This window comes from Protopterus annectens, chromosome 7.part0 (assembly GCF_019279795.1).
Source record: "Protopterus annectens isolate FY-2018-M chromosome 7.part0, PAN1.0, whole genome shotgun sequence".
Lineage (NCBI taxonomy): Eukaryota > Metazoa > Chordata > Ceratodontiformes > Protopteridae > Protopterus > Protopterus annectens.
Genome location: NC_056739.1, coordinates 1081148952 through 1081172982, shown reverse-complemented (window position 1 = coordinate 1081172982; position 24031 = coordinate 1081148952). Strand labels below are relative to the sequence as shown.

General features: G+C 45.3%; 1 protein-coding gene across 1 annotated transcript in view; it reads right to left on the bottom strand.

Moving 5' to 3' along the window:
- IQGAP1 (IQ motif containing GTPase activating protein 1) overlaps window positions 1–24031 on the bottom strand; it is a 1927315-nt gene that overhangs the window by 1472372 nt on the left and 430912 nt on the right. The window contains exon 7 of the mRNA XM_044076373.1: window positions 19210–19356. Coding sequence (XP_043932308.1) covers window positions 19210–19356 — 147 coding nt within the window. The remainder of the gene's footprint in view (window positions 1–19209; window positions 19357–24031) is intronic.

Sequence of the window (24031 nt, the reverse complement as noted above, 5' to 3'; positions counted from 1 at the left end):
CAGCACACTCCTCATGACCTCAAAGGTGCCCCTATCAGTCAGAGAAGAGGGTCCCAGCTCCGAAGAGACATGAACCCCTCCCGGCACTGAGAGGGACGGCTCCGAGGCCGATGTCGGGGCAGAGCTCACCTGCGCCGAGGCCCCGAGAGGGAGAACGGGGTCGGACAAGGGTCTGATGTCACTTGCCCCCTCGGAACTGACGGGGGAGTCTCGGCGCCCAGATGCCTCCAAGGACAGAACCAATGAAGAGATCGGAGCCGAAGGATGGGGCATCAGCTCCGACGTTCCGAGCCCCAACAAGCTCTGGCTCCGAACACGGTAGTGGAGTCGGAGGAGGAACTGTTGAAGAAACAGGGATAGCCACAGTCTGTTGAGAAGGGCTAGTCAACATTTTGGCCAGTGCCTGCGACTTAAGGAGCCTACTGGCCACCCTCTCTAAGTCATGGTCAGATAGCCTGGAGGACCGAGAGGAATGGGATCTATGGCTCCGCTCTGACTGTAGTAATGGGGACCTGGGAGCCGAGCAAACGGACTCTAAAGAGGGGGATCTCGAATGCTTTCGGCTCAGAGAAGGCTCCGATAGCAAAGTCTGAGCCGACTGAGGTCTCGAAGTGTCGGTTCCGGCCGGAACAGACAAGGAGGCAGAAGCTCTGCTCGGCGTCGGCTCCGAACAGGGAGCCGACGGTTTGGCGGGCTTTAAGGATTTCCCTGACAAAGGCTTAGCCGGGGATCCTTCAGGCTTTAACAAGCCTCTCAAAATGAGTTTATTCCTATGTTCCTGCAGGACTCTCGGACTGAAAGCATGACAGACCGAACAAGAGTCCTGCAGGTGTAGGGGGCCCAAACAATAAATACAAGTGTGACCGTCTGTCAGAGACATCTTCTGACAGCACGAGTCACACTTCTTGAAACCTGAAACCATGGTTTCTTTAGACATGATAGAAGAGATACCAAGGGAAGTTAAACTAGTGCTTAAAACACTAAACACAGACACACGCACTAGAACTAACAATACAAAACCTCTACTACTACAACAGTTATAAATAACAAAAAACACAAATATATATATATATATATATATATATATATATATATATATATATATATATATATGGTTCTACCTCACTTCAATGACACCGAACATCGACACGAAATCGAGCCCCAGAAGATCGACAGCGCAGAAGACCGACGCTACGGGACCTAGAAGATCGACAAGCAGAAGACCGACCCGACGGATGAAAGCACCGACGCAGAGGATGCCGAAATGGGAAAAGGCTGTGTAAGTATGCGGTAGTGACGGACGTTAGGGTGCGAGTAAAGCAAGTGTGGATAGGGTGGGTTAAGTGAGTTAGGTTAGGAGCGGTCAGGTAAGTGCGGTAGTGATTGTGTTTTGGGTTAGGGGCGGATAAGTGAGTTAGGGTTAGGAGCCGGTCAGGTAAGTGTGGTAGTGACGGACCTTAGGGTTAGGGTTAGGGTTGTAGGTAGTTGTGTATGTGAGGTTTAGTGTGGGTTTGTAGGGATTTTGGTGTGCTTGTGTTGTGTATGTGGTTTTGGACGGGAATGTGTTTTGTTTGTTGATTGTGGTGTGTGAAGTGTATGAGGTTTCGTGTTTGTGTACCGCCGGTTATTTCGTTGTCGGCATGTGGAATTTCGTGTTTTGTAACGGTCGGTTATGTGGTTTCGTGATTGCGTTGTCGGTGTTTTGGTGTTTCGCTTATGTGAGGTAGAACCATATATATATATATATATATATATATATATATATATATATATATATATATACAACAATACTATAGAGAGACAGGCCGAACCACTACCCAAAGGGGGGGGGGGGGGAATAAAACTCTGTAACAGAAAAAAGGAGATCCTAAGTGGGGTCTAAAGGGGTTACATGATCTAATAAAACTAATAGAGAAGAAAATCTAAAAATAACAACTCCTCTGACAGTAAAATAGTAGTAAAAGAATTATACGACCTGGAGCCGATAAAAAACGCAACCTCGTAGCTGAAGCGGCAAACGAGATCTGGATATCTGATGCCTAGCATCGTGGGATAAGGGGAGGACTCGAGCCGGTAAATAGCTCTCGAGCTTTAGTAAAAGGCAGAGTCGGAGCCGAGGATCGGCTCCGAACCCCATCCAGCAAGAATGAAGGCGAGATAGACAACTTAACATCCAAAGTTGCCGCCAGTATGAAAATGGGAAATGGCAGCCAGCTGGACCTTCACAGTAGATGAGATGGCCCCTTGCTGAAAAATATGAGACAAGAATTCCAGTACTGCTGAAATAGGAGATGTGAAAGGATTCAAGTTCTTTTGTGAAGCCCAAATTGAAAAACGTTTCCATTTTCTACTGTAAATCTTCCTGGTAGAGGGTTTATGTGCCGATAGACTTCACTCGGGATGAGATACCGGGAGTCCTGGCAACTAGGTGAACTGGATCAGCCAAGCTGAGAGCTTGAGACCGTCCAGGTTCGGAGGAGCCATTCTTGAGGGATGAGAAATCACATATGGAATGGGATCCAAGATCCAGAGTGGAGCTATGAGATGAGACTGCAGGCAGGGGAACAAGACTTGACGAGGCCAGAATGGGGCTATGAGGATAATCTTGCTCCCCAACCGGCGAGCTTTCTGCAGAAATTTTGTCATAAGCGGAAGTGGAGGATATGCATAAAGAAGACCGGGAGGCCAAGCATGGACTAGAGTGTCTCTGGGGGCTTCTCCCAAAGGAGGAATTAGAGCAAAAAACTCACTGCACCTGACCCCACTTGAGGAAGACCTGTTCCGCTAGACAAGGATTCAGAGATCACTCTTAAGGAGAGAGGATAGTTCTGTTCAATTTGTCTGCCAGTATGTTGGACCGACCCAGAATGTGCATTGCTAACAGGAAGCAGATGGTGGAGATCGCCCATTCTCAAACTCTCACGGCTTCTCAGCAAAGGGGGTAAGACTTGGTTCCCCCCTGTTTGTTGATATACCAGACCACTGACATATTGTCCGACTGGATAGCAATAGTCCCCGAAGGAAGAGAGGCATGAAGGGCCTGCAACACCAAGAGGACCGCCCTCATCTCCAGGGCATTTATATGCAGTACAGTCTCTGTCTGAGTCCACGTGCCTTGGACAGTCCTGTCCGCATAATGCCTCCCCACCCTAGGTGGGAGGCGTCCGTGGTCACTGTGGCCTGGGGTGGTGACATAACAAAAGGTCGTCCTTCCCGAAGGGCTCGGGATTGAAGCCACCACATGAGGGAGTTCCTGCAAACCCTGCAGAGGGGAATCGGGAAGTCTAGAGGGTGGTGTAGAATAGACCACTGGACTTGCAACGTCCACTGCAGAACCCTCATGTGCAGATGAGCGTAAGGAATCAGATTGATCGCTGCCGCCATGGACCCCAAAGCTCTCAGGACTAATTCTGCTGGGAGAGCAGGGTCTGAAAGAGGGCTAGCGCATGCAGAGTCATGCTGTGATGTCTGTCTGACGTTAGGAAGGCCCTGGCCCTGAGGGCATCTATCCTGGCCCCTATAAAGTCTAACACTTGAACAGGCTGGAGGAAAGAATTCTTGACATTTATAGTTAGCCCCAACCAGGGTGACATCCGGAGGAAGACATTCCTGGCTAGAGAAAGTAGATGCCTGGTGGGGGTGGTCGTCTAGGTACAGGAAGACCAGTATGCCCTGGAGCCTCATGTGGGCCTCTACAACTGCCATAACCTTGGTGAACACCCTGGGGGCTGTGGTGAGACCGAAGGGTAGGACCCTGAACTGGTAATGACTGGCCCCTCGCCGAAAGCGGAGAAACCTCCTGGACTGTTTGTCCATGAGAATATGGTAGTACGCATGCTTGAGGTTTATGGAGCACATCCAGTCCTCCTCCTGCAAGAGGGGCAGGATGGATTGTATCGTGACCATCCAGAATTTTTCTTTGGCAATGAAAAGGTTCATTGTTGACAGGTCGAGAATCGGCCTCAAGTCCCCCATCTTTTTGGCACTAGAAAGAACCTGGAGTACATGCCTGAGATGGATTGGTCTGGGGGCACATGCTGGATGGCTCTTTTTTCAACCAGCTTTTTTATTTCCAAAGCTGCGGCCTCCCTTTTAGTGGGTGGGACATCTGGGAGGTGCCTTGAGTAAGGGGGCTTGTTTACGAAGGGGATTGAATAGTCTCTGGATATTATCTGAAGCACACAGCGATCTGTCGTGATGGACTCCCATTGAGCCAGGTGCCTCGAAAAATGCACCCCGACTGCCTCCAGAGAGGGAGCAGTCAGGCAACCCCTCGGGGCTGCTGCATGGGTCGGTCGGAAAAGGGTTCCCGTGACCTGAAGATCTTCGGTCTCACTCTGCCTCTGGGCCAGCGTCTACCTTGTCCCCCTCTGCCTCTGGGGGAGGAGGAGTCCTGAGCATTCTGGGCCTGCTGAGATTTCCGGAACCACATCATCTTCTCTAGGAACCAGCGAGGGCAGAAGGACCTTTGAGGGGTAGAGAAGCGTATTCAGACGGCTGACAGCGTTTTCCAGTTTTTATCACTCTGGACCAGCATCTCGTGGATGGTCTTCCCAAAGAGGGTCAACCCATCAAAGGGTGCATTTGCGAAGGACGCCTTGAAGGGTTCCGAGAAATCACAAAGTCGAAGCCAGGCAAGACGCCTTAAGGCGATTCCAGACCAGCTAGCTCTAGCGACTCCCTCTGTGGCATGGGAAAGTAGCCGCATAGAAGTATTAGACACTGACTTGAGAGTGGCCATACCAGCAGAGAAAGTCCATTTATCTTCGACCGACATGGACTCTGGGGGAGACTCAGCGTACTCTTTGACCAGGTCCCGTTGCAGTCTGATTACATGGGCCAAGTAATTCAGCACCCTTATAGAGAAGGTAGCTGAAGCAAAAGTCCACTTTCCAATGCAGTCCATTGCCAGAGACTCCTCGTCAGGGGGATGGACCAAAGAACTTTCCTGGGAGAGGTCCTTTTTGGTGGCCGCCGCCACCACCATGGTATCAACCAGGGAACCCTTGCTCCACGAAACTCTGTCTGTCTGCAGGGGGACTAAGAACCTTATCGGGCCTTCTAGGTATCAGCTTTACAGTGTCCGGCTCCTTCCACGCCCTGGTGGTAATCAGGTCGATCAGGGGTTCGGATTGGGGGGGGGGGCACCCAAGAGGTAGATGGGCCTGTGTCGAACGCCTCCAGGAATACAGACTCGTCCGAGGAGGGTTTTTGGGCAGACCACCCCACCTCTGGCAGAGTATTTTCATAATGTCTCCAAAGAAGACGTCGTCGGGGGGATGATTTGGGGGAACCCCCCCCTTCCTCCAAATCAGTATCCTTGGTGAGGGACTCAGGGGAGTCCAAGTGCCTCCTTTTGCACAGGCGTTTGTGAGGGACTTCCTTGGGGGGACTGTCCGAGGGGTGCTCACCAACGGATTCATGTTCCTCCAGGGGAACTGGCTGGGGAGTCAATGACACAGGCTGTCCCTGGGGGGACTGGATGATGGAGGACAAACTGAGCTGCGAGGGAATGGGGACAGACCCTGAGAAAAGAGTGAGGGGTCTCAATCCTCCAGAGAAAACCCTCTCCACCACGAACGCCTAAGGGGAAATCAGCCTCTCTAAGACAGGTGGCCGGGGCCCTCGGATCCGATGAGGGGATCGGTGCCGGAGCCGAATCATTTGGACCTGAGAGGATGGTGTGCGCCAACCGCAAAGGAGCCGAAGACACACTCACCCCCCCCCCCCAGATCCGATAAGTTCGAGGGCATGGCTGGCGTCGAGGTAGTAATAACTATCGGCGCCGATCCCCTGGCTTCGGGGCTCCTCGGATCTGAAGACTCCGAAATCCGGTGGTGGATCAGAGAAGGAGCTATCAGGGTGAACGGTGGAGCTGGAACCCCCCCCCCCCGGAGGGGGGAGGCAGCAACATTCCCATCTGCAACTGAGTTTTCAAGAATCGACGCATCATCCGGTTCATATCTGCCTCCGAAATGCTGCGAGTAGACCTAGAGGAAGCCGCCGAAGCCGGCCGGGAGGGCCGACGCTGGTCGGATCTCCTCCGGCTCCGGGGAGAAATCTGGCGAACGGAGCCGTGGGGAGGAAGGCTTGGACACTCAATGGAGAAGAGGCCACCTTAGCGGGAGGGGCTGAGGGGTCCAATTCGGCCTGCCGCTTGCAGCATCTTTCTCTCGCTCTCTCTTTTTCTCTCTCCCTTCTCGGCCTCTCGTTCTCCCTGAGACAAGGTGGGAGGGTGAGTTCCAGACAGAGGAAGAGGGCCGGTTGGCTGGGCAGCCGCAGCTGTCGCTAGAGAGAGAGAGAGAAAGAGAAGAAGCTGATTCCGCGGGTAGAAGAACTGCCAGAATCAGCTTGTTCTTCCTATCCCTTAAGGCTCGGGGGTTGAAGGCCACACAAATCTGGCAGCCCGAAGAATGGTGCGAAACCCCCAAGCAAATCACGCACTGAGTGTGACCATCCGCTGGCGACAGCTTATGGCCACACTCAGAGCACTTGGAAAAAGTCACTTTATGACTTTCAGCCATACTAGAGACACACACAGAGCCACACACGAGCACCTGAAAGAGGGAAAAAAAGGGGGCCTACTAAGTGATGAATAACTACCAAAGGTGAAGGGGAAAATAAAGGCTAGGGAGAAAGAACACCCAAAGAAAGGTACTAAAAATACATGCACACACAAAAAAAAGTAGACTAAAAGAGAAGTTTCAAGTAAAACATTGCTACACTTGCCTGGAGCTCTAAGAATCCCAAGCTTGGCAATGCCACGGCAAACGAGATCTGAGGATTGGAAGGAGTTTGCAGTGTAGTATGGGTAAGGGGAAGGAGCTTGGAGCTCGGATCTTTTAGCTTGGTATGCTGCCGGCTCGGATCCGTGTTGGATCCGAAACCCACATGTTGCTGATCAAATGAAGTGAACTACTTCAGATGGTTAGTTCTGTACTTAAACGTAATACTGCATCCTTTCACTCATGTTTGTTCAATGTGACAGATGGTTCTTAGAGCTGCTTGTCAGATCTGAGCCGGCAAAGCTAATGCTTCACCCCTCAAGCTCCTCCAACTTTTTCCCCAACCATAACGGACCTGTCCCAAATAAGCTAGCTTCCATCAAACTGAATATCCTGCCTAGAAAATGCTGCAAGGAACAAAACTTCAGAATCCTTCAGATTCATGGAAGGGGAACAGTGGAAGGGATGTCATGTCGGATAGACAGGAATGAAAGAATCCAGCATTACACCAGGTACACAACTACCATATTGTATTCACTCTGTCTGACATGACTGATGGGTCAGAATCCCCAGCTACTGAAACACTTGACTGGCATCATAAGAGAACTCTGAGACCAGAGGTTGCAAACAAAGCCCTAAGTCCATATAGGTGACTTCAACTACCCTAATATAGACTGGGAACACTACTCAAGCCCAAACACTCTAGCCCAAAGGTTCCTGGAGTTCATAAACTCAAATGCCATGGAACAACTAGTCACCATCCCCACAAGAGGAGAAAACATACTTGATCTCATCATCACGAACATGGGATCACAATGTTCAACACCGGAAGTATACCCCTCACTGGTGAGATCAGATCATAAACTAATCTCGCTGGAGGTCCTCATCCCACCCCCACCTGAAATAAAAAGACCACAGTGAAAAACTTCTCAAAAGCCGACTTCACACTTCTAAAAACTAGTGTGGTCTCCTTTAAGGCCCCTGAGCCAGTGGTAAACATTACTCAAACCGCTGAATCACTTACAAATGCCTTCTACCAGCACCTACAGGACTGCATGGATCAGGCAATCCCAAACAAAACTAAGACTCTTTGTACCAAAGGCAAGCGTCCAGTCTGGTGGACCCCAGCCATAAACAAGCTCTACAACAAAAGGAGGAAGCTACTACAAGATAGAGCAAAATCCTTGAAAGGTAAGACACCTTTGATCATTATAAGTAAAAAACTAAGAGCTCTCAAAATCATCCAAGGCAAATTTTGAGAGAAAAATCGCCAAGGACTCAAAAGACAATCATAAGGCTTTCTTTAGCTATGTTAGAAACCTAGGAGGAAACTCCCAGATATGCTCAGAATTAGTTCAAAATGATGTGAAGATTACTGAACCTACACACATTGCCAACATACTGGCTGACAGGTTCAGTGCAAACTCCCCCAAAAGGAGAGATATCTATACCAGAGGATTGTAGCCCCCCAAACATCTCCAATGCCCAGGTGAGAACTGCTCTCTCCAAAGCAAAAAACACAGCATCCATGGGACCGGATGGTGTCCCCGGCTGTGTGCTCCACGAACTCAATGAGGAATTAAACCCGCAGTTAGGACAGCTGTTTAATCTTAGCCTCACCTCAGGATACGTACCCAAGGAGTGGCGCACGGCGACTGTGGTCCCACTTCACAAAGGCGGTGCCTCCACCGACCCAGGAAATTACCGTCCCATTAGCTTGACAAGCCTTATCTGCAAAGCCATGGAGAGGATCATAATGGAACTCTAAAGACATAGGGAACTTGCAGACTTTGGATCCAACCCAGTTTGGCTTTGTCAAAGGCAGATCATGCCTTTTAAAGTTGGTTGACTTTTTCGAGACAGTCACCAAGGCCATTGATGAGGGAAAGGCAGTCCATACAGCCTACCTTGACCTGGCAAAGGCCTTCGACACAATACCCCACTCAGGTATCATCGAAAAACTCATCAGCTTGAATGTAAACCCATACATCACAAGATGGGTTGCAAACTGGCTAAGTGACAGAACCCACAGGGTCAGAGTTGCTGGAGCCATGTCAGACTCAAAGCCTGTCACAAGTGGTGTCCCACAGGGCTCAGTCCTGGGTCCACTCTTGTTCGGCATCTACTTTTCTGAAGTACAAGCAAACGCAGGAGGGTTATGGCTGACAAAGTTTGCAGATGACTGCAAACTGGGCGCCATAGTCGAAAACACATCTGAGACAGATATCCTTCAGAAGGGCCTCACAGAAACGGATAACTGGTGCCAGAGCCATGGCCTAAAGTTAAATGCCAAGAAATGCATAGTCATACCCTTCGGGAAAAACAAGGTTACCCCTAGCTACCATATAGGTGGCAATCCACTGAGCACAGAAGAAGTCATCAGGGATCTGGGGACCCAGGTTGACAGTAGCCTTTCGTTTGACACTCATGTTGCTAAAGTAGTTAGGAAAACCTTCTACATTGCCCACCTGATCATGAAGGGATTCACATCTAGATCAAGGGAGGTCATCGTCCCCCTGTACTCATCACTCAGACCTATGATCGAGTACAATGCCCCATTCGGAATGTATCTGACCCGACAACTGCAGCAGCTGGAAAGGCCCCAAAAGTTCCTCACCAAAAGGATAAAGGGTCTCAAAAATATGTCTTATGCTGCCCGACTGAAAGAACTCCAGCTCTATTCAGTCTCATACCGCTTGCTCAGAGGTGACCTGTGCCTGACATATAAGGCCATGTCAAACCCAGATTTGATGAATATGCTTCACCTCAAAAATCTAGATCCCTCAGAACCACAAGGCCGGAGACTTAAACCTTGACACGGTTATTAATAGAACGTGCTGGAGGGACAGATTCATCACCCAGAGACTCCCTATGCTGTGCAACAAAATCCCGGTACATGTGAGGCAGAGCACCTCGCTGGCCTTGTTCAAGAGGAATCTTGACCAATGGATGGGAGATCGCAGATATACCCCAGGGATTACTTCAGTGTCACTGCTTGACAGAGGCACAGCAAAATAATAGGCATAGTTTTATTCAAACTAAAGGGGTGGCAAAAGCCAAATAACTATGGGCTAGGCTTATAAATGCCCTTGGGCAGATAGCCTAGTATGAACCTATGAACCTATATCAAACCCAATTTATAATGATCTAAAAGTATGCACTGTGGACCAAACTGACCGCGCAAACAAACAACTCTAAAAAAGGTTGTAGATGAAACCAGTTAACTTTTTCAATGAACTTTTGGTTTGCATGAGAACGGTTTATTGTGAATGGCTTCAATAGAGATGATACAGACAGCCACCTAGACAGTATTACCTTGGGTACTACCTTTCCCAATCTACCAATTGCAAACGACACGTGTAACCCCTTCCTAAAGGGGTTCGTGTAATGCAAACAATCTCAAGTGCATGTGAACATCTAGGGTGTGAACATTATACTCTTCCTTGTTGGCACAATTAGGAAAAACAGAGAAAGATAATTTGTTCGGATTTAGGTTAGATTCAAAAACCACTTGGGGAATGAAGGATGACTTGCTTCCGACAGAAACCCTGTCTTTATGAAAGATTAGATATGGCTGGATAACAGAAAGGCCTTGTAACTCAGATATGTTTGGTGAGTTGAACATACAAAGAAAGGCTCAAATCAAAACTTAGTCCAAACCCTCTTCTCATTATGGACCATATCCCATCCAAACCCTCCTTTCAGCACATACCTCAGCTATCAACTACACAATGGGTATGAACAAGTCAAACAATCAGCTCACATGACACTAGACAAGATCAAATAAATTATTTAATTCCTTTCCAAATTTTGGCAGCCTCAAAGTTAAGCAAGTACATGGAGCAAGAAACACTGCCTCCTTACAAGAGAAGGGAGTATGGATTTACTACCTACATACAAATGTAGTCAAAATCAATTCTGACTGAGCAATTTAACAAATGGTCCGTAATCAGATAATTAATGTTCATAAAATAGCTTTACATAATGAGATTTACGCTCCTATGTGGAATATGCACTATTTCCACAATCTTCAATCCGCATCTTTAAATAGTGAGTTAACATGAACCAAAGAAAAATGTGAAGTATGAAATACACAAAGTCCTGAAGTCCAAGACACAAAAAATAAAAAACTGCAGAGATGTTTAACATCAGGCAAAGGACTAGCTAGGACTTACGAGTTCACACATAAGAGAGCAAGATGCAAACAATGCAATCATGAAGATGTGGAAGAATAAGGAGGAAAGCAATTGTGAGGAAGAAAATATCTTGGATAAGCTTGCCAGATCTCTTGGTATTTCAGAAAGAGGCAAAGACTGAGGGATGCAAAGAATATGGGGTTATTAAAATAGAAGCAGGCACATACTGCTAATGAAGGAAAATAGAAGTGTGAATTCAGTGAAGCAGGGAGAAGACATGCAGGTGGAAACGCCTCAGAGAAGACACACATTTACAACAGAGCTGATATAAGTTTAAGAATATTCTTGTAATAGCACAAAAAAGCACAAAGGAATGCACTGAAAATGACAGCAGCATGCATCTTCCACATACAAGCAGAAATGGCAATGCAGAAGGGCCAGAAGCAGAAGTGTACATATTAAAGAGAAATATCATAAGTCTACAAATTAAGAAATGAACTTTACTGAAATCAAAGCAGAAACAGAAAGCAAAGAGAAGAATTTATATATACAGCTCAGTGTCTGCATTTCCAATTACAGACTTCTGCTGTCTGCTCACCTTAAAACTAACCTGTACGTTGAAAACCAAAAAATGCACCTAATACCAAGTACCATCCTAGCACGTAGGCTGGAGATTTGTAAATTTGCCTACCTTTGCACATCAACCTCCAAAGGCTATATAACATGAAAAAGCCTAAAAGCATGAAGTTTTTGAGAGGAGCTTTATATTACAAGATGGCTTGCTGCACTCTCCCTTATAAAGTTCTATTAAAATCTCTTCCTGTCACCAACAGGGTGCTCTGCCACAACATCTGTCATTTTTATTCTCTGACACCACAAAGAGAAAATAAGACTAATATTTTGTTTACTCCTCCCTCTTTTCAGCCAAGCCCTCCAGCTCTAAATCTGCTAATCAAGCTTATTAACAGCAGCACAAGTCAGACATCCTATCTTCATGCCAGTGGCAATACTCAAAAGGTCTTTTAATTCATAAGCTATAGGATTATATCAAACTCATGAAAATTATTTATTTATTGACATTTGGTAACTGGGAAAGTCCATGGGGTCAAAAACCCATTTTCAGTGGAGGCCCGGGGAGAAAAGCTCCAAGAAAGGTTACAAACATCATATCATATGAGCAGTTATATACAGAGTATAAGGAACATCACTTGCAGTTACAATTTTACATCAGTCATCAGTTACCAGTTCAAGTAAACATCATACATCTCAGTAAGCATTTACAGAAATTGAAGGCAGTTATAGTATGGAAACTATAAGCAGCTTTGTACAGGCATGTATAAACAACATTCACATCTTTCTCTCTCTTTTTTTTTTTGGTCCATAAAGCTGCTGCAAGAGTAGCATGTAGAATAATAGGCTCTAGAGGTATAGTAAAAGAAACATTTAGGGACCAAAAACAAAAGTGTATGAGTTAAAGGACATTATTTGATGGAGACTAGTGACAGAGACAGTGACCTATTTAAGGTGGTTTGTGCGAGTTGTTACAAGAACATGCTTGATTATTGAGGTAATGGGATTTTAGTGTAGTTTTGAAATATATGAGTAGTGGAAGAGGGTAGTTCATTCATTCCATGTCCTGCCCTTAGTAATGAGAGTCTGTTTAGTATTTTTCATAAGTCAGGGGGCATGGATATATGCTGAATACATTTGTTCGCATAGGGACAAGACTGTTGAGAGTATTAAGAAAGACATTATTGAAGTACTCTACTGCTTCGTCTAGTGGAAGTATTTTAGTTTGGTACCAGTTCTGGGCCTTTAAAATGTCTATAAATACCTTTTGACTAAAATGGTTAAGATATCTAGAACTTTTGTACAGATGGACTTTTACTGTTTGTTTACATAGGTTCATAGGTGTGTACTAGGCTAATGGCCCTGGAGCGTTTACAAGCCTAGCCCCCCAAAAATTGCCCAGGCACCGTGCCACCTAATGTTAGTTCACAGAGCCCGTATCCAGTAGTGCAAATGGAATGATCCCTGGATTGAACTTTCTGTTACCCATCCACTCGTCAAGACTTCGCTTGAAGAGGGCCAGTGAGGTGCTCTGCTTGACATAAATGGGAAGCTTATTCCAAAGTATGTGCAGTATTTGGGAGATGAACCTGTCCCTCCAGCATGTTCTGTTAATTGTGGTAATGAGATCGCTGGAGCGTGTGGCACAGGGGGGTTGGAATTTCTTTAGGTGTAGCATTTCAAGTAGGGCTGGGTTGGACATGGCTTTGTAAGTCAAGCAGAGATCACCTCTAAGTAGACAATAAGAGACTGAGAACAGCTGAGGTTTCTTGAGTCTGTCCATGTAGGACGTGTTTAAGGCCTAAGATTCTTTTTGTGAGGTACTTTTGTGGCCTCCCCAGCTGTTGTAGGTGTTTGGTCAGGTACATGCCAAACGGGACATTATATTCGATGATTGGTCTAATGAGGGATGAGTACAGAGAGATGACCACCTCTTTCTTCCTAGATGTGAAACCTTTGGTTATAAGATGTGCCACGTAGGACTTTCTGACCACAGTGGCAATTTAGTGGTCGAAGGTGAGGTGGCTACCTGGGTGGCCAGATCTCTTATGGCCCCTTCAGTGTTCAGTGGGCTCCCATCAATGTGGTAATTCGTGCAAACTGAATTTTAAGGGGATAATGCATTTTTTGGCACTAAGCTTCAGGCCATGGTTCCTAAACCAGTCAGTGGTCTCAGAGAGGCCATTTTGTAGGATGTCTGCATCATTTGGGGAGTTGATAATGACTCCTAGTTTGCAGTCATCAGCAAACTTGGTAAGCCAAAGTCCACCTGTGTTGGCCTGAACTTCTGAGAAGTAGATGCCAAACAGGAGAGGTCCCAGGACCAAGCCCTGTGGGACTCCACTCGTGACTGATAGACAGTCTGATTTGGAATCTGCAACTTTCACTCTGTGGGTCCTGCCTGTGAGCCAATTTGCAACCCACCTAGTGATGTAAGGATTGATGCCTAGTTTGGTGAGTTTATCAATGATACCTGAGTGGGGAATGGTATCAAAGGGCTTGGCCAGGTCGAGGTAGGCTGTATGCACTGCCTTACCCTCGACAGCCTTGGTGACTGCCTCGAAGAAGTCTACCAGGTTCAGCAGGCAGATCTCCCCTTGACAAAGCCAAACTGTGTGGGGTCAAGAGTTTGGAGATTGCCTAAATCTTTAAGCAGGTCCATGATGATGTGCTCCACAGCTTTGCATACCAGGCTTGTCAGACTAATGGGGCGATAGTTCCCAGGGTCTGTAGTTGCTCCCCCTTTATGGACTGGGATAACTGTAGCAGTATGCCATTCATTAGGGACATAGCCAAGGAGCAAGAAAAAGTTTCCCCAACGGGGTACTTAGCTTTTTAGTTTAAGACTTCGGATCTGAATGTCGAAAACGAAAATTTCAGGAGTCGGCCGACCGGCACTTGTGAACTGCTTCTGCTTCGGGCACCGCGCAGCAAGAAAGACTGATGTAATGGTGTCGGCTGCATGTTTTATACCCCTGACGACCTGACGTCATGGAAGAAGGGACAGCAACCGACGCAGGACCCAAGACCTTGTTAATCAGGCCGACTGAGGGCAACCTGCCAGCAGATTACCCAAATGTAATGACTGCAACAGTGAAACACAAAGAACATCTGTAGCAGTATGCCATTCATTAAGGACATAGCCTGAGGTAAGGCTATGATTAAACAGGGCACACAGATATGGTGCCAGTTCGTTTTGTAGCTCATGTAGGATGCAGCCAGGGATATTATTAGGTCCCATTGATGTATTCTTGACTTTGGACAATGCAGCTTTTACTTGTGCCGCAGAAATTGTGGGCACCAGACTTTCATCTGATATTGTGATAGGGCCCTTGGGGGGGGGGGGGTGGACAGGGGTAAAGTTGGCATTGAATCTATGTTGGCTCAGTATAGGAGGTGCCATTGTGCAATAACTCAGAGCAAATCTGGGTGTTGCCTTTGAGGTTTTTGATAAAGCTATGGAAGGCTTTGTGGTTGTTTTCTGTGTCAGCCACAATTCTGCCTTCACAGCTGGCTTTACAGGATTTGATAAGGGATCTCAGCTTTTTGCTGAGACTGATAAGGGTGGTTTTCCAGTCTTGTGACTTAATTTTTTTCTGCAACAGTTTCTTCCCTCTTTTATAGAGTTTATTAATGGCTGGGGACCACCAGATTGGCTTCCTTTTTTGAGGAGAGCGTCTTAGTTCTACTTAGTATGGCAAGGTCCATGCATTTGTGTACATGCTCGTATAGTGCATTGGCGTATGATTCGGCAGTCATGCAGCTATTTTCCACTGGCATGGGTGCTGAGAAGTTAGCCACCTCTGCGTTTAGGAGACCAGAGTCAGCTTTAGAGACATTTTCCGGGGTGGTTATCTTAGCAGGGGATATAGGTGAGATGGAGATTTCCACGGTGCTCAGTTTGTGGTCAGATTTAACCAGGGAGGAACTGGCTACAGGTGTGGAGCAACAGTCTCCCATGCTGGTGATAACCAAGTCAAGGATGTTGCTTCCCTCTAGTGGGGGTCAGAATGAGCTGGTCCAGGGTATTGGAATTGATAAATTCCAGAAAGCATTGGACCTGTACATTGGTACTTGAATAGCTTTCCCAGTTGATGGCAGGGTAGTTGAAGTCACCCAGTAGGAGTGTATTAGGTTGGACCTTGATAGATTCCAGGGTGCTTGGGAAGTTGGCGTGCGAGTCTAGGGACATGCTTGGGGTTCTGTAGCAGGCTAGAACTTGCATCACCATCTTACCCAGTGTTAGTTGTACATGAAGTATCTTGGATGCATTATGCTGGGCTACCAGTCTAAAGGTGTGCGTATCCTTTAAGAATATGGAGACACAACCGCCTTTGGAGCTTCCAGACGCATTCTGAGGCCAAAAGGTATGGAATGAGTTGTATCATGGGAGTGCAGGGTTGCTTTCTGCCTCTTTAAACCAGGTCTCCGTTACAGCACAGATGTCGACATTCTCCATTTTGAGGAGAGCTTTGAGTGAGTGCATCTTGAGACTTAGACTTAAGATTTTGTGGAACCTGTGTGCTGTATTGCTCTATTATCTGGTTCTACAGATTTAGACTTCTAGAATTGAGCAGCATGATCCTCAGATATAGTCACTAGAGATGCTTGGGAGGGTTCCTGTGCAAGTGTATTTATGGGGGTGTGAGACAAGAATCCAATCAAGGGCGGATTAATTTTGTTTATTTACTATATATGTATGGGATCTGTGATGAGTTGGGTACACCTATACAGGTTTATACTATTTGAGGGGTAGTTAGAGATAAACGTTTGCCAGTTTATGTTAGTATCACCCAAAATAATGGTTTCACTTGAGATATTTTGGGTTGCCCAGGAGAGAAAATCTTCTAAAATGGGTATATTTTGACCTGGGGGAATGTATAATGCTGCAATACAAATTAGTTTTCTTTTGTTGATATGGAGTGTTGCTGGTAATAGTTCTACATTCTACCGAATGTTAGAAGAGGTTTGTAAAATTGTGTAATAGTTACACAGTCACAATAGATTAGTGCAATGCCATCACCTTTTTTGTGCAGTCATTTCCAAGCATGTTGTACCCTGGGGGGGGGGGGGTTATTTCAGTATCAGATATCTGGTTTCACCCATGTTTCAGTTAAGTGCAACAATATCTGGGGTGTAGAGAGAAAGCCAGGCTTGGAATTCAGTGATTTTATTACAAATACTATGAACGTTAGCTGCTGTTATGTTAGCTGCTATTATGAATACGTTTTGGGAATAGGAGCTTTGGGTGTGGGCTGGGGAGTTGGTTGGACCAAGGTTGGGATGAATGTCCCCACATACGGCAAGCTGTTATGTTAGCTGCTATTATGAATACGTTTTGGGAATAGGAGCTTTGGGTGTGGGCTGGGGAGTTGGTTGGACCAAGGTTGGGATGAATGTCCCCACATACGGCAAGGACCTGAATATGTTTGTTTAGAGCAGTGAAAGGCTGGAAAGGGGGGGGGTTATTAAGCATAACATAAGCAATTTTTGGTTTGGTGTTGATGGTGAAGTACCTAGGTTTAGTTAGGAGATGGGTTTGTAAGTTAGAGGTTAGAGATGGTGAAGATGTTGGAGAAGCTTTTGTTATTAGTATGGGGTTGCGAGGATAAAGTGGCAGAAACAGGGCAGGGAGAGTTAAGGGGGGGGGGAGAAAGTGAAGTAGGTGAGAAAGTGAAGAATGACTGTGGAGGAGAATAAGAGGATGCTGAGGTTTATTTTGTATGGCATAATGTCTAATTTAGTGTTGAGAAAAACTAAGTGGGATGTATGTGATAATTTAGCCAGTGGCAGAAGATATTGGAGTCTGAGGTAAGTGTAGGTATTGTATGTTACCTATGTGGGTGGAGTCATGTACAGGTGTAGGTGGTATTCGCAGCTGGTCTCTTAACTGGTTGTCAGGGAAGAGGGGTGTGGTATCTGGTTGTATAAATGTAACTGATGTGGGGGTGGGTGGGAATGGTGGTAGAGTAGGGAAGCGAAGTGGAGCCCAAGCATAGTGAGGGAGGAATGGAGCTGGCCGAACCCTGGATGTTTAGCCCGAGCAGCAGAAAAACAATCAGTGCTTAACAGCACCAGATTCTAAGTCCTGCAAAGTTGTAACTAACTAGTGCTGCCAAAGTAGAGCAGGCTACAGAAAGAAAATATTCGTTACAAGGTGCCGGTCAGATGCTAGCCATTTAGATATTGCACCGTACTACAGCCCTTTACAATTATACATCACACACAAGAAAAAAAACGGATTGGTAAATGTTTCTTTAGAGACTGGAAGGGCTAGAATTATAATTTAGTGTGGAGTGTTTTGCAGACTAAGGGTAGAAACCAGAATGTTTTTGCCTGGGGGGGGGGGGGGGCTGCAAGTTATTGAGTCAGCTAATGTGGACTCAGACAGACTGGGAGGGTAGTGAGGATATATCACATACAAAAAAAAAGATGGATAAGTGTTTCTTCAGAGACTGGAAGGGCTAGCATTACAGTTTAGTGTGGAGTGTTTTGACAGACTCGAAGGGTAGAAATCAGAATGCTTCTTCATGGGGGGGGGGGGGACTGTAATCCCTGCTGCTGACTCATGCATTTATGTTCAGTACATTAAGGATTACAGCATTCCTTTACCAGGAATGCTTTAAAGGTGTTACTGTCTTTCTTAAATTACATCTAACGTTACTGTTTCCATGAATACTGCTGCCTTTCGCAACATGTCTGCTATGCATCGGTATGCTCAAATCAATCTGTATAAATCCATTTCACTTTCTCTATACTCCCACTGGTTTACTACAGTAGTAAAGAGCAGCAGAAGCATCTTTGTGTCACCTTGTTTTAGTCTACCCCTGAAAGACAGACTATGCAAAGGGTAAACCCTCTTATTACTCTGATTCTCAAGGACTCGTCTCCCTTACCGGTTGCTTATCTTCTTGTTATGGCAACAGGTGAGCTCTAACCGGATCAGCCCACTGAATTAGCCTGAAAATCCCTTTTCAACTAGTAGACTAAAGAAAAACACATCCGTATAAGGTGGTGTGTGTCTGTGGGGAGGGGGAGCATGCAACATTTAATGTGTGTGCAACATCTGGATACAAAGACAAAACCCAAGCAAAAAAGTCAACATTTACTTCTGTTACCTGGCAAACAAAATGCACATCTTTGAAGTAGCTGGCAGTGAAAAGCACTGTAATTTTAAGTTACATATTTTATTACATTAACAATGATGCCCATCTTACCCAGTATTCAGAAACATTACACTCATGAATATCAGTAAAAGTTGCGGCTATTTCAAATTCAGTAAACTGTAGAAGAAAAAGGAAGGTGCGTTTGTATTCACTTAAAGGTTGAGAAAGAAAACAGCAATACCAGTGATTAAAATATATATATATATTTCTAAGACCCTGCTTGTATGTCAGCATTATGCAAAACACTGATGTAACAGGTTTTTATGTTTACAACATTAATTTACTTACAGAAGAGGAAGCTGTCTGTTTAGATTTCATTTTCAGCTTCATGAAGTAGTCTGGATATCTGCTGACTGTAAATTTAGCCTTTTCCCTTCTCATTTTTATTTGGCTATTTTCAAGCTGAAAAAATCTACATGCCTTTTGTAGATCTGGAGGATATTAGTATAGTGTGTCTCTATGCAGAACAGTGCTGTCTTTAAGACACTATTAAGAACACGTGCATGGACCCAACCTTCGGCATCTAGCTGCTCTGCACTAGCACAATCCTTCTCTTCACTTCTAGTAAAGGTGACTGCAATAGATTGCACAGTGAATAACTGTTAAGATTACATCCTGAATTGGGTACATTTCTCTTTCTAATCCCTACACTGAAAGGCATGTGTGCCTTCTGCTCACACAGGCCATGGCATCGTGTCACTTTAAGACACCGTGTACAGTTCACATACTCCTCTTGTCCAGCCACTGAATGAGCGCAACCTGCAAGACAATAAAAATATGCAATGCACTACACAAGCATATTATAAAACTGCTAAATACTTGATAACCATCAGGAAACTCAATCTACAATGACAAAATGCACAGGGCATCCAATCACACAGGATAGTGAAAGGGAAAAACTACCATAGCAGAATGCCTCCTCACAGATCAACAGACATGGTGAGTGCACATCTTATGCCCAACTCTTCAGGCCTTATGCAGTGAATAAATATCAGGAAGTATGTAAAACAATGGAAATTAAAACCTTTCAAGTGGCTGCAAATGGTGAAAAGATAGATCAGAGATAACAGACCCCAGGTACTTGGATCCCTAGGAAGAGCATATGGGGGAGGCCCCATTCTAAGTTCAGAACTGGTAGTGTTCTTTCAAGGATATGCATGGGGTTGAATGAACACTATTGTCCAGTGTCAAGGTACCAACAATGAGAAAACTGTTTGTCAACAGTGGCACAGGAACGTGACAGGCCTGCCCTTCGCAGGCTAGCTTCAGGATGCAACTCCATGAAAGTACATTCTTGCACCTATGAAGACTGGTTCCACTGGACCTGCAACTGCCTGAGGTCAGAGAAGTCAAATGACAGTATGTCATCGAACTCAGTAGGCCTTCTTCAGTCTGAGCACAGGGAGGCCTAGAGAGACTAGTACTCTATCCTGAGTGCTACCAGCAAGGTACCAGAAAAGGACTTAAGGGACACTCCCAGAGATCAAGCAGGCCTCTACAGATCTCCAGAGAAGTGATAAAAAACAGACTGCGCTTGCCAACTAGGAGATCCCCCAAAGGAGTTGCATGGGAGGGGAGTGTTTCTCCCAGACCTCTTGTTGTCTACTGAAATGGAGAAAAGGCACAAAGTCAAACCCCTACTACTAATACGCAGCAATGATGTGACACACACAGGTTGGCAGCAATCTCAAGAACAGATTCAGTATCATCAGCAAAGGCCAGGAAATGCATATAGGGCCATCCCACTGAACGAAGTCTGGTCAGTTTCATCAAGTCACTACTCTTGGAATAACAAGCTAGGCCAGAAGTTTCCCCCTTCTATATCTAGCAGTAGCTAGGCTGAACATCCAAATACAGTAATGCTTCACATCATGTTACTCTCCAAAGCAGACAGACCATAGCAAGTTCCAATGCAGACCCTAATTCATAACACCCCAGCAGCCACATAAACAATTAGAAGGGTTTAGTAACTACAAGCATAGAGACTTGGCATCTTGGAAATTTCCCACAACACTGGGTTCAAGATAAGAACTTGGTGGCAAGCTCAAGGGCTAAGTAAGCCCTCATGGAGCAGCACATGACATCACAACCAATGCCTGCGTACACAGAGTGCTTAAGCTACAACTACAGTCCAGGCTGTTATAGTTCCATTAGTAGTTTATGAAATGAACAGAGCTGGTGGGGAGGATGGGCATGCTGGTATGAGTACATCATTCATAAAAGCCTTTGTGGTGGCAAGGGCTCAAAAGGATCGCATGGCTGGGACATGCAGGATAGCTGAGGAGACATCTTCTCAAGTACCCTCTTGTCTGCCTAGCATACTCTAGTTGCATCTAAATGCTTGAAGATGGAGGCTAAAGGAAAGCTCTACAAGCTGCAGTATGATGGCGCCTCACCTGACAACTTTCTTCCTTTAGAAACTATATATGGTGGTTCAGGTCCACCCATGTGTGTGGATAGTCTCAGAAGGAAGACCTACCTCAAATGGGTCACAATGGATGGAGGGGGTGACATGAGGTTTCTGAGATGTGAGAGGGGTGGTAATATGGGAGCTGGACCTGTAAGATCCAAAAGTCAAAAGAGCAGATGAAGCAGCAAGTTGAGGCACACCGCCTGCTGCAAGCAGGCAACAGCAGAGCCGCCACAAGAGGGTGTGCACCACTGGGGGAAGGACAGGTTGTCCCACCATCCAAACTCCTACCAAAGGATGAAGTAAATGGGATGAGAAGCCCCCCCCCCCCCCCGGGCAGGACGTAATGCATCACAGTACTTTTAACCTTGCCCAGGAATGCCTGGTTCTCACCCCACACCCCCAAAAGAACAAATGGATCAATTGAGTACAGACAGTGAAGTCACTGGGCAGGTCTGTAAAGGGGAAGAGAGAGAGAGAAAGCATGGAAACAGATAAATATGAAGAAAAGGAAAGAATGATAAATTCAACAGAGTGTGGATAGTCCCTGATATTAGATCAGTACAGACCAACCTTGAGAAATTTAAAAAGGGTGAGACTATCAGAAGCAGAAATGTGGATGTCCAAACAAAAATATGAAAAATGATGTGAGGCATCTTGCAAGGTGATCTTCCTTCATTGGAATGTGAACTACCACAGCAGTGATTTGGTAATTCAGCAGTCACTCTCAGACTTTGCTTCTCTGTAAAGAGTAGGATTTGCCAAGTCCTGCTAGATTTATAATGTTCAAAGGTGACATACAGATTCTGGACTTCATCAAAGTAGTATAAAAATCATGTTATCCTGTAATGCTGCACCAACTTTCCAGGGATGGAAGGGTTGCAACAACACTGTTTCCAAGATGCATAAATAAGATCTGATCCAAGGAAGGGGTGGATAAATGCTACAGGCAGACACTTAGAAGGCTTCTTGTTGGAAGAATGACGACATTTAGTCTTTTACGGGAGTACTTCTCCTCCTGAGAGCCAGCCCAAAGGAAGGACCCATTAGTTCTGGTTAGATAAACTAGATGTGAAACACAACATTCAAACTGTGAACTGGCTTCAAGCAGCATCAATGGAGACAAGTTTGCCTTATTAAATGTTTATGTTATTTGATTACATCTGAATTAATTTAATTAAGAACAAGTTAGCTTGCTTGCAATTTACATTTTAGATATGTCAACCAAATGCTAGTTTACAGAAAAGTCTTGCAGATTAGTTGCCTGCAAAAGTGAATTCGATCTACATGTTTTTCAGATTTAATTTCAGTAGTTTGGAGCCACACACTCCAGAGATCTACATTGGGGCGTGTGGGGGGCGAAGCCCCCATCTATTTTCGTTTAAAATGTGTAGTCTTTGTTGTATTTTCATGTTTTAAATGGAAATAGGTGGGGGGGCTGTGCCCCCACCCCCCCAACTATATACATCAACTCCAGGGTCACACAACACTGGGGAGGGGGGCAAATCCCTGTTAAGTGCCTTGAATACTGTTTGTCGAACAAATAAGCTGTCGACCAAATGAATGTCGATCAAATGGTCTGTCGATCTTATGAAATAGACCCATATATATATATATATATATATATATATATATATATATATATATATATATATATATATATATATATATATGGTATAGTTCTACAATAAGTGCTCAAAGCTTTAACCACAAAAGATCAAAACCAGTACTACTGCCACACAAAACATCAAAAACTAACAGATCTCAAAAGGAACACAACTTTCTTTTGCTGTACTGTTACCCCTACAACTCCATCCATATGCTGTTGCAAAAGTGTTAGTGTTATGGGAAGGGTTTTTCTAATGCATTATGTATGGCTGGGTTTAAGAACAGGGACAAACTTAGGGTTAGCATGTATTAGTAAAGTGGGAGAGTCACGTTTTCCACCTTATTAGGTGGAAACCCTAATCCCTGTCCCTAACCTTAACCCAGCAACTTACCTTAGAAAAACCCTTCTCGTAACACGACCACTACACACGACATAGCGGACATAAAACAATGCACAGACATCACCTAACTTAACCCCTAATCTAACCTCAACACTCATGTAAGCATTCCTATAAAACTACCCTCTTACACACACACACACACACACACACACACACACTCCCTGCTCCAATCTCAAAACCCACACTTTCCCCCAAATCTTCCCCATTCAAGGAAATGTACATTCAACATTGTCAGCACATACTGCACACGTTTAAATAAATGAGCATTTGATCAAATGCAAGTGACCATATATTACAGAAGAATTTGCCAGTAATGAATGTTGGCTTATACTGCATGTGAACTGCAGTAATACAGGTTAAAGAGGTGTGGTCAAAAATAACTAGCAGTGAAGTACCACTAAAAAACACAGTAGCACAACACTTCACTTCTTCTTTCAGCTTTTTCCCGGTTAGGGGTCACCACAGCGCACAACACTTTCACTACAATCTCAAAATGTATTTCATAACAGTAATATGGGGAGCGGTAAAAGAACGGCAGTGTCTTGTCTGATGGAAGTCTGCGTATGATGAACACACTCAATTTGTGTGTATTTTAAATTGTTTTCATGCCTGTGTGTGGATTCTACTTCTACTGCTTAGGGTGACAGCTGCCTTTCTTCCACATTCCACTTTATTTAAAATAAAAAGTTTGCCACATATTTTTAATTAAAAACATGTCTGCACTGCAGTTCTACAGTCATGAGTCAAGTAATCTACATTTTAAATCAAGTGTTTACTGGGTAGAGCACTGATCCCAGGGGAACAGTCATAGTAACAGAAGCTGTTTTCATGTACCATGAAAATGGTTTGGAGAGAGAGATGCAATTTGTCCTTCTGATCAAGAAAGAATGAAAAGGTCTTGTGACTAAAGCTGCAACCTCACAATGCTTAGTTTCTCTGTGGAGTCTGCATGTCCTCACTGTATCTGTGTTGGTTTCAGCTGGAGCTCAGATAGCCTCCAACATCTTGAAGATCT